The sequence below is a fragment of the Amphiprion ocellaris genome, chromosome 2 (genome assembly GCF_022539595.1).
Source record: "Amphiprion ocellaris isolate individual 3 ecotype Okinawa chromosome 2, ASM2253959v1, whole genome shotgun sequence".
NCBI classification, from domain to species: Eukaryota; Metazoa; Chordata; class Actinopteri; family Pomacentridae; genus Amphiprion; species Amphiprion ocellaris.
The window spans coordinates 2,671,397-2,681,876 of NC_072767.1; the positions used below are offsets into that span (position 1 = coordinate 2,671,397).

The window sequence follows — 10,480 nt, forward strand, 5'->3', positions numbered from 1 at the left end:
AACAATATTTATGATTAAGTGCTCTTTGAAGAAGTATTGCTCTTTTAAATATATTATCATTATTGATGCATGTTTTTAGAGGCATTGCGTAGAAGCATCCTGGATACCATAAACTTTAAGCTTCAGTCTAATAAAGTTACACAATCTAATTTTGTTTGTTTGTTTGGTTGTAGCTAATACACACTGTCAGCAACTGTTCATCACTTTAAAGTCACGCATTAGAACAAAAACATTAAAGAAAATTTGATTTCGGGGTTTAATAATCAGTAAAGATTCTTTTCTTTCTCCAACATAATGCTGGGAATATTCCAACTGTCACAAAAAATGATTAAAACTGTTGGAAAAACTCATGGTTTAGTAAATTCATACAGCAGGGAAACTAGAAGTGTGTGAGCAGCACAGTGGGCCGTGCAAAAATGTAGTGGACCTGAGTAAAAACAATACAAATAATAAAGAAATCTGCACAAGTAATGGTGATACTGTGCAGATTCTTCTGTATCTCAAAAATCTAGATATTGCTCAGAATGCAGAAAATCAAAATATTGCACTGTTTTATTCTATATGTGAAAAAACATTATTATAGCAAGTGGCCATGTGTAAAAATTGAAAATGCTGATATTCCCCAGATATTATACAGAATCTTCTGAACTGTTTCTAACAATGGCCATTTATTTTTGACAGTTTAGTCTGGATAAAAAGCTGCAGGAGACAAAAATAAACAGAGCAGTACAAATTTAACAAGAAACAATCAGTGTTTGGCAGATGGTCACAGCTTGGACAAACATCTGTAAATCATATTGCAGCTTTTAGTTTGAAGTCAAACAGAAAGTTTGTGAATCACGTGCACTTGTGTTATAAAGGAAATAGGGCAGTAACGGTAAATGCTTTGACTTTTGGTTGTGATTAGATCTGCAGCCTTTTGCGCTGAAAGTCCTTCACAGGTCTGTTAAAGAAACAGTGACCTCATAGTTGCAGTAATATTACCAGAATAAAGTGAAAACAGTCAAAACTGTAGAAATAAGCAGCTGTTTTGGATGTTCTTATGAATCTCAAAGTGAGAGTGTCCCCAGGAGGATTCTATTGTAGTAGTTAATTAGAGAGTTTATATTACTCTTCTGGGGAAGAGGTGGAGATTCAGGGTGTCTGCTACTATCCGGCGCTTCGGCTCAGAGGAAGGATATGAACTGTCACTTCTAGAAAGTCAGGCAGCCAGCAGGCGCCTCTGCTCCCACATCACACATTTCCTGTCCCCAGACGCTCACTAAAAGGTGTTTGTTAGCTGCCAGTGCATGTTTTTTTCTCCTCCATCTTTCCTTTGAACACATCCTTTGACAGGACATTTCAATTATTTTTTTAAACCATGTTCCAGTCTATGCATTGTCTGTTGGCACATTTTGTACTGCTGCTAATATGGATGAATCATGGCACAGACTCATGAAGTTTAGACTTCGGCTGCTGCACATTACTCACAACTCAAGTGCAGACACAAAGAGAATGCCAAAGATAAGACTGTTTGCTCTAATTTGTGGGAAAAACACTGAAAAAGCTCAAATCCGATTAAGAATCAGTGGCGCTCCAGCATCTGTGTGTCTCATCAGCTCACAGGATTTCACTATCTTTCCTCTCTGTGTTTTTTTTTTTTTTTTTACTTCATACATGCATTGTGCCAATGTGGCTTCCAGGAAACTTCTTAGTGGCTTATATAATGAAATTTGTTTTGTCTTTGCAACATCTTTCATCGGGTTTTCCACAAATTATTCCATTATCAGAGCATTAGTGCATTTTAAGGCAAGCATTTATATTCTTGAGTAAAAATACAAATATATGAGATACTTTACTAAAAATGCACTTTAAGGTGTAGAAATACACACATACATATATTTCCATACATATATACACAGATTGTTGCAACTAAAACAGTCCCACATGAGTCCTGCAACAAATCCTTCACTAAAGATATAATATTCCATTTTTTTTAACTGTTTCCGGAGCTGTTGGTTTACTTTGGAGGCTGCACTGTGCTGAACGTAGAAATTTAGCTGACACTCACTGATATTTATGGAGTGGAAAAAATAATAGAAACCTCTGTCAGTGTAACTCAAACAACATCACAGGCAACATCTTCCAAAATAACCATTCAATTTAAATCAGCACCTTTCTAAAATCAGTTTAAAAAACATACAACATTATAACTTTAAAAATGTAAGATTTATGACACAACTGCATTAGGTTTAGCTAAATGAGTGTGTATGTATGTACAGATACAGTATACGACTTTCAAAAATAACAGTATTCATCAAATAGAATAGAGTTGAATTATTATTGGCGATACTTGAATGCTTTAGCAGCATTTTAATGTTAATTTCTTTACATGTTGCTGATTTGGTTTGTCTAAAACAATATGTCATATTTTCTATATTCATTAAATATTTTGGATGAAATTCCACCTCTTAGACTAAGATAAAAATCTTAGAATTAGTAGCTAATTGTAGTAGTGAAGGTAATTATGTATAAAGTTGAGCATGCAGTATTTCCCATGAAAAGTAACGGAGCACTAGAATAAAGTAGCACCAAATGGAAAAACTCAAGCAAATTAAGTTGCTCAGAATAGCTCTTAAATGCAATATTTGACTAAATACACTTATTTATTTCTGTTTGATACAATAATAGTGATATGACTGGTAGAAGTCGTATCAGGCTTCATATCAAGAACTTAAAAAAAAACTTTTAAAAAAATGAAAGGAAAAGTTCGTGAGCCCCCCTGTGGGAGGGGGCCAGACTGGAGTGGGAGTGGGGAATTCCAGCGAAAAGCCCGACTGATATGGAGTTTCCAGGAAACTTGGACCGGGCCAGTGAGATATAAAAGCAGGATCCTCAGCATGTAAAAGTCAGAATCATTTCTTCCTCAGACAGACTGAGACTGAAGAGCTTCTTCTTCTGCAGGATATCAGACACAGACTGATGAATATGGTGAGGCATCAATCCAAATGTCATTCTTGTTAGTGCAAATTCAGGCTTAGTTTCTAGTCAGTGATGGATAATATGATTTGATTGTAATGAGTCTTTTTTTATTTAATTTTAACAGGAGTTTGGATTATTTCAGACACGTGGATGCAAGAGCTCCACTTCATGGATCTGCTTGATGTTTCTTTGCTCAAGTAAGTAAAATCTAATGTGCAGATCTAACTTTTTGAACCAGATAGAAGTTTATAAATCCATCCTTGCTGCTCCATCATCTAATATGAGTCTCTGCCATCTGTCGTCAGTGCTGTGCATGTGGACCAACGTGGAGTGCTGGTCTTACTACTTCTCAGACACCACTATGAACTGGAGGAATGCTCGAGCCTGGTGCAAGGAGCACTACACAGACATGGTGGCCATCCAGAACCAGGAGGAGATCGAGCATCTCAACAGCTGGCTGCCAAAGAAATCCTCTTACTACTGGATCGGCATCCGCAAGATCAATGACGTCTGGACCTGGGTCGGGACCAACAAGTCGCTGACCGCAGAGGCAACCAACTGGGCGATGGGCGAACCCAACAACGGCAAGAACGGGCAAAGTATGGGACTGAGTGAGGACTGTGTGGAGATGTACATTAAGAGAGATGTGCAGGCGGGCAAATGGAACGATGAGAGGTGCAACAAACTGAAGACCGCTCTGTGCTACACAGGTGAGCCAACGTTAGGGGTTAAGATACTAGAGCGTGTCATTTTGCCTGCCTTAGTTTTCTTGGTAAACAGTTAATCTAACAGTTTTAAATTAGGTATTAATCATGAAGGTATTTCCTTTTGCCTCAGCTGCCTGTAAGAGCGACTCATGCCTCCATGGAGACTGTGTGGAAACCATCAACAGCCACAAGTGCGACTGCTTTGAAGGATTTTATGGAGACAAGTGTGAACATGGTAAGAAATGATGTTCGACTAGTTCAAGAGGACATTTCTGAAGTCACCTGAGATCTAATAATGTCCTTTTTTTCTTCTTGGTAGTCGTTCACTGCAACAAAGATGAGATAACCGTCCCAGATAAAGGAAGTGTAAGTTGCACCCATAAGTATGGAAACTTCTCGTACGACTCCTCGTGCCAGTATGCCTGTCAGGAAGGATACCAGCTGAGCATGCCAAGCCCTCTGAGGTGCAGCGCCTCCAAAACGTGGTCCGAGCAGCCTCCCACATGTGAATGTGAGTTGAAGCATTAAATGAAGAAGACTAAACTTTATGATGACAGTGTTGGAATGTGGTCTAATGTGATTCATCCCGTCGTCTGCAGTGGTTCAGTGTGAGAAGCTGCTTCAACCTGAGAGTGGATCCATGAAGTGCTCTGATCCTCTGGGCTCCTCCAGCTTTAAGTCCACTTGTGTCTTTGCTTGTGATGAAGGTTACGAACTGGCTGGTTCCACCTCCAACACTCTGCAATGTGAAGCATCCGGACGTTGGAACGCCTCGCAACCTCGTTGTGCAGGTATGGCTACAAGTTTTATGTTTTTAGAGCTAAAGTGTGCAATATAATTGAAAACAAATAAATTAAAATTAGGGGAAAAACTGCAGAGAAGTTCAATAGTTTAGTTCAGACTCAATACTAACACTGATTACTTAAAAATGACTGCATTTGGATGAAATCTGAGCTTCAAAGACGGCTGGTTCCAGCAAAATAAAAGACACACAAAGTCGAACTGATCAGTTTCTGCAGATGTAAAGGACAGTTCAGGATTGTTTTTAGCAAAAGATGGTAAAATTTGATGACGGTGATTTAACAAAAACCTTCTCTTCCCGCAGTTGTTCGTTGCCCAGAGTTCAATTATCTAGAGAATGGTGTCATCAGATGTGGAGATGATGCAGAAATAAGGTTCAGCTACGGAAACACCTGCAGCTTTACCTGTGAACCCGGATATCAGCTGGTGGGGCCGAGCAGTGCAACGTGCACATCAGCAGCTGAGTGGAGCGAGCAGGTACCTCGCTGTGAAGGTAATTATCCAACCATCTTCTACACGATTAAGAAGACTCTTCATGCTTTCTGACAAATTAAAACATATTTTTTTCCTGTTTTAGCCATCACTTGCCAGAGTCCAGAGGTAGAAGCTCACCTCATCACTCGGTGCAGCGAACCTTTGTCTGGCTTGAGGCCAAACTCCACCTGCAGCTTCAGCTGTGAACCAGGATTTGAACTGCAGGGAGCTCAGACGACTCAGTGTTCAGAGGATGGACAGTGGATTGAAGCTGTACCAACCTGCAAAGGTATGGAAGCCTGTTCTCACACAAACTCAATGTACAACACTTTATACTCACTGTGCACATTTTTCACTCCGCCAGGACGTTTCATTCATGTTCTTCTTCATTTTCTTTTGCAGCAACCACATGTCCAGTTCCAGAGGCTCCAACAAGAGGCCAAATCAGCTGCAGCTCGTCTCTGTCTTCCCCTGTTTCTCCAGGGACTCCACATCCAGTCGGTACAGTCTGTGCCTTCAGCTGTGATGAAGGCCACGAGCTGCAGGGTGAACTCAGCATGGAGTGTGCACATCCAGGCCAGTGGACCTCCAGGGCACCGACCTGCACAGGTATGCACAAGAACCTGGGCTATTTATGCTGCTCTGAAGTAGTTTAATGCCACTAAAATAATATCTTTACTGATAAAATGTCTTATTTCTTCTGTAACAGCTGTAAGGTGCTCACTCCTTGAAGCTCCTGAAAACGGTCACATCAACTGTTCCACCAGTGAACCGGTTTTCAACTCTCAGTGCTCCTTCACATGCAATCAAGATTTCACTCTAGACGGACACGAGCTGCTCACCTGTGATCGTCACGGCAACTGGACTGGAGCAAACCCCACCTGTCAAGGTAAAACAAGCAACAAATTCTAATGAGACATTTAAATACAGCAGACTGAACTACAGCATTTGAGTTTTAAAGGTCAAAATATTCACCTTTCACATTGTTTCCGCAGCTCCTTCATCTAAAGTCGCTGCGATCACTGGTGTGGCTGCAGGAGGAACTGCTTTACTGTCTGGTCTTTCTCTCACTATGTGGATCTTGAAGCGACTGAAGCGCAAAGCAACAAAGTTTGAGTTGAACAGGTGAGATCAGCATTCAACTCTCGTAAATCACATATTTGTTTTTTATAAAAAGTTGAACTTTAGTACTCATCATGTCGTGTTTTTTCTCACAGCAACTCCGACATCGAGGTTCCACCACAGAGCTACAAAAACAGCATCGACAGCCTCATTTAGAAACTCAGCTTCTTCAGACAGTTCAGGAGAGTTTATATTTTGAACAGAACTGCATATGTGTCATCGCAATGTGAACAATATGAATAATTTACCTGAGTGTAAAACTATGTGTCATGTGTGATCAGAAAGGCTTTCTTTGCATATATTTGCATTCAGTCGTTGCATCATGTTTTGCTGTAGTTTTAAAAAGACGCCTGGTTGCTCTGTAATGTTGTTCAAACATGCATTTCCTCCCAAGGGGAGTTTTATGTGGAACACATTGTTCTATGGCTTTAATGAACAGCTGGAAAGGTTCATGTCACTGTGGATTTCCATGTCAGTGCATAACTGTGAATAATTTCACTTTATTGATTGCTGTATTTATGTATTATTTATTTGTCAGATGACAATTTCAATGTTTATTCATATTTTTGATTTCTTGTATTAGCATTTCACAGCATTGTGTTTTGTATCTGTACCTGTGCTACTTGGAGGTTTTCTAATGTACACACAAAACTAATAAAACTCCAAACCTAATTTTTCTTGTGCCGTATTCCTCTCTTTACTGCTGCATGGACCACTTTAAAGCTGTTGCTGCTATTGTATATTGTGCAATATTGTACATAAGTTTTATTTATTGTTTACCTTACTTTAATGTTTTTAACTTAGTTTCATGCTTACTTTAGTTTTAGCCTTAAAATACATCCACAGGGGTGCCTCCAATTAACTCAAATGTTGTCAATTAACCCATCAAAACCTTCCAAAGTCATGACATCATCGTCTGGTGGGTCTTCCCAAATAGTTTAGTGTATGTAAACTTCTGACTTTGAAGAAAGTAATAAAAAAATCTCTAAAAAAATCTCTTATTATTCTGGCATTTAGCAAATAGAAATCATTTTGTTAATCCTAACTGACCTAAAACAGGAAAAGTTTCGTCTGATTATTGTCAGACAGAGAGAAAAAAAGGCTATGGAAACGACTATTCTAGCTGGAAATGGCTGATTTTTAATGGAATATCTCCATAGGGGTACAGAGGAACATTTCCAGCAACCATCACTCCTGTGTTCTAATGCTACATTGTGTTAGCTAATGCTGTTGAAAGGCTCATTGATGGTTAGAAAACCCTTGTGCAGTTATGTTAACACATGGATAAAAGTGGGAGTTTTCATGGAAAACATGAAATCATCTGGGTGACCCCAAATTTTTGAACAGTAGTGTATTTATTCATCTTGAGTTCTGAAGAATGTGTATTGTTAGTTGTGTTAGCAAAATGGTACAAAAGTTCAGTCAGCATTCAGTCAAATCTGCACAACACCAATGTTTTCTCACACTTTGGTGACTTTCATCCTGACCCTGCAAGACATCGTTTAGTTTTTCCAGACTTTCAGGAAGAGCCTTTCTAAAGGTCAGAGCAGAGAAGGTGAAGAACAGCGACAGGTATGAAAGAAAGGAAGGAAGAAGTATATCGCTGAGGTAGTCTGTTTTATGGATCATCGCTATTGTTTGTTTCCAGTGAATTCAGCGTCTTCTGTGTCAGCAGCAGCAGATGTGATGTCTTACATAATGCTGAAGGCAACCGTATGAGGCTTTGTCTCATTCTAACTCTGCTGGTAAAAACTTGAATTGACTTTAATATGTCAAAATGTAGAGGAGCAGTGCCACTAAAAACAGAAGATGGGAAAAGACACTTCACTGTAAGACATTTTCCAATCAAATGAGTAACCACAGCTGCCACTATTTTACTGTTTTACAGTGTTATGAATGTAATTCACGTACACAGTAAATAACTGTATAACTGATAGTAGAAATAGAAGGTGAGGTTTACTGTTTATTCCTAGATTGTGATGTATTTACACACACTGCTCAAAAAACTTAAGGCAACACTTAATCGTTACAGAATAACACCAATTAAACTCAACTTCTGAGATATTGATCCATCCTGTTTGGAAGCGTATGTGATTGTAAATCCCTCCAGCAGTGGGTTAATAATGAAAATGAATCTTTTTTTTTTTGATCAGTGTGGTATTGCCAATGTAACCAACATTAAATGTAATTGTAGTGGATTGTACATTACATTTTCTTGTTTTAAAATGCATGAATTGGGAATTGCAGCATGTGTATTTAGTCTTTATGGTTCACTTTAACCTCTAAATATATATTAGTATATACGATTTAAACACCTTCAAAACTAAAGGATAAAGGATGAGACAAGTTATATTTTATGGATTGGGAATATTTAGTCAAAGGCAGCAATGTTTGACAAATTGTGGTCTATTAAATATAATTTATAAACTGAGAAAAGAAATTTTACTTAATGTGGGGGGGGGGGGGGGGGCTGCACAGTGGTGTAGTGGTTAGTACTTTCACCTTGCAGCTAGAAGATCCCTGGTTCACGTCCCGGCTTTCCCGGGATCTTTCTGCATGGAGTTTGCATGTTCTCCCTGTGCATGCGTGGGTTCTCTCCGGGTACTCCGGCTTCCTCCCACAGTCCAAAAATATGCTGAGGTTAATTGATCATTCTAAATTGCCCGTAGGTGTGAATGTGAGAGTGATTGTTTGTCTCTGTATGTAGCCCTGTGACAGACTGGTGACCTGTCTAGGGTGTCCCCTGCCTTCACCTGAGTCAGCTGGGATAGACTCCAGCCCCCCCATGACCCTAGTGAGGATTAAGCGGTGTATAGATAATGGATGGATGGGTAAAGGGGGGGTAAAAACCTCAGGGCATCAGTGTGATGTTACCAATAATAATCTCAGCTTCCTAAATCCAGTTACTAGTGTAAGCTTTGTGGACATTTTTTTGTTGAATTCACAGCATCAGTTTTCACATTAGTCTGTTGTTAAAGGTCCTTTTTTGCCATTAATTTTACATTTTTTAACCATATTTAGGAAAAACAATATCCCACTGTGAGACTTTGGCTGTATTTTTACAGCCATTTATTCCAGTTAGTAAAAAGCTTCATCTCATTGTGCTACACAGAGAGGGTGACAAGTCTTTCAATGTGTGTTTTTAGTCAATATTTAGGAGATAAAAAACTAATTTTTGGTAGAATTATGTCTTTATGTTGGCTCAAACATTCAACCGTCACTGTGTTCAGTGGTGGTAAATAAATCAGTACTTTTACTCAAGTACTAATGCACTGAAGTGTGATTTGAGAGACTTTTATTTTACACAAGTGCTTCCATGTGATGCTTCTTTATACTTTCAATTTACCACATTTTGGAGGGAAATTTTGAACTTTCTACTCACCTTTATTCATTTAACAGGTTAAGATGAAGGTTTTACACAGTGGATAATACACTGCCTGGCCAAAAAAAAAGTCGCCACCTGGATTTAACTAAGCAAAAAGGTAAATGCCTTCTATTGGATAATTACTGCTGTGATTAATATGTTTCAGCTGCAACAGCTTATTTGACCTTTATTATATCAGGTAAAATGTTTGAGAATTAGTTCTCATTTTGCAAACATGACCTGGCCAAGAGGTGCCAGCAGGAACAAATACACGTGTAAAGCACAGACACAAACATAGCATAGAACAAAAGCTAACAGGTCAACAAGTAAGAAGCATGGAAGCATATACATGTGAGTGAAAAAAAATGTGCATGAGGTGTAGGGAAGTGTGTGCGTATACACACTGCCTGGCCAAAACACAAAAAAATCGCCACCTGGATTTAACTAAGCAAATAGGCAAGAGCCTTCTATTGGATAATTACTGCAGTGATGAAAATGTTTCAGCTGCAACAACTTCTTTAACCCCAGCTGATGCAATGAGGAGCTTCTCATTTCTTAAACAACCATGTCAGAAGACACATCCTGTGGTTGTGGAAAGGATGTTAATCTGTCTCAGAAGGGTCAAATTATTGTCCTGCATCAAGCAAAGAAAACAACTAAGGAGATGAAACTACTAAAATCAGGTTAAGAACCGTCCAACGGATTATTAAAACCTGAAGGATAGTGGAGAACCATCATCTTCAAGGAACAAACCTGGTCGGTCATGTGGTCTGATGAGTCCAGATTTACCCTGTTCCAGAGTGATGGGGGCATCAGGGTAAGAAGAGAGGCAGATGAAGTGATGCCCTCATCATGGCTAGTGGGGTTTAGGGTTATGATCTGGGGTTGGTCAGGTTCACCAACGTTATGTTCCCAAAGAATGAGGTCAGCTGACTACCTGAAGATACTGAAGGACCAGGTCTTTCCATCAATGGAGGTTTTCTTCCCTGATGGCATGTTCCAAGATGACGGCTCACATTGTGAATGAGTGGATCAGGGACATTGAGACATT

General features: G+C 39.3%; 1 protein-coding gene across 2 annotated transcripts; it reads left to right on the top strand.

The window, feature by feature from the left end:
• Positions 1-2,886: 2,886 nt before the first annotated feature.
• Positions 2,887-6,737, top strand: sele (selectin E). 2 transcript variants are annotated; one of them, XM_023277812.3, is made up of 12 exons: positions 2,887-2,970; positions 3,086-3,158; positions 3,267-3,671; positions 3,799-3,903; positions 3,988-4,179; positions 4,268-4,459; positions 4,774-4,962; positions 5,047-5,232; positions 5,346-5,552; positions 5,653-5,832; positions 5,939-6,068; positions 6,161-6,737. In XM_023277812.3, the coding sequence occupies exons 1-12, from the start codon at positions 2,962-2,964 to the stop codon at positions 6,219-6,221; spliced, it is 1,929 nt and encodes a 642-aa protein (XP_023133580.2). In that variant the 5' UTR covers positions 2,887-2,961; the 3' UTR covers positions 6,222-6,737. The 2 variants fall into 2 exon arrangements, with proteins under 2 accessions (XP_023133580.2, XP_023133589.2); XM_023277821.3 differs by having other exon boundaries at positions 2,910-2,970; positions 3,104-3,158.
• The last annotated feature ends 3,743 nt before the right edge of the window (positions 6,738-10,480 follow it).

Bases quoted from the DNA above. Each gene is read 5' to 3' on its own strand.
- sele (XM_023277812.3), top strand. The intron at 4,460-4,773 runs GTATGGCTACAA...CTCTTCCCGCAG, and splicing joins CTCGCAACCTCGTTGTGCAG to TTGTTCGTTGCCCAGAGTTC. The intron at 4,963-5,046 runs GTAATTATCCAA...TTCCTGTTTTAG, and splicing joins GCAGGTACCTCGCTGTGAAG to CCATCACTTGCCAGAGTCCA.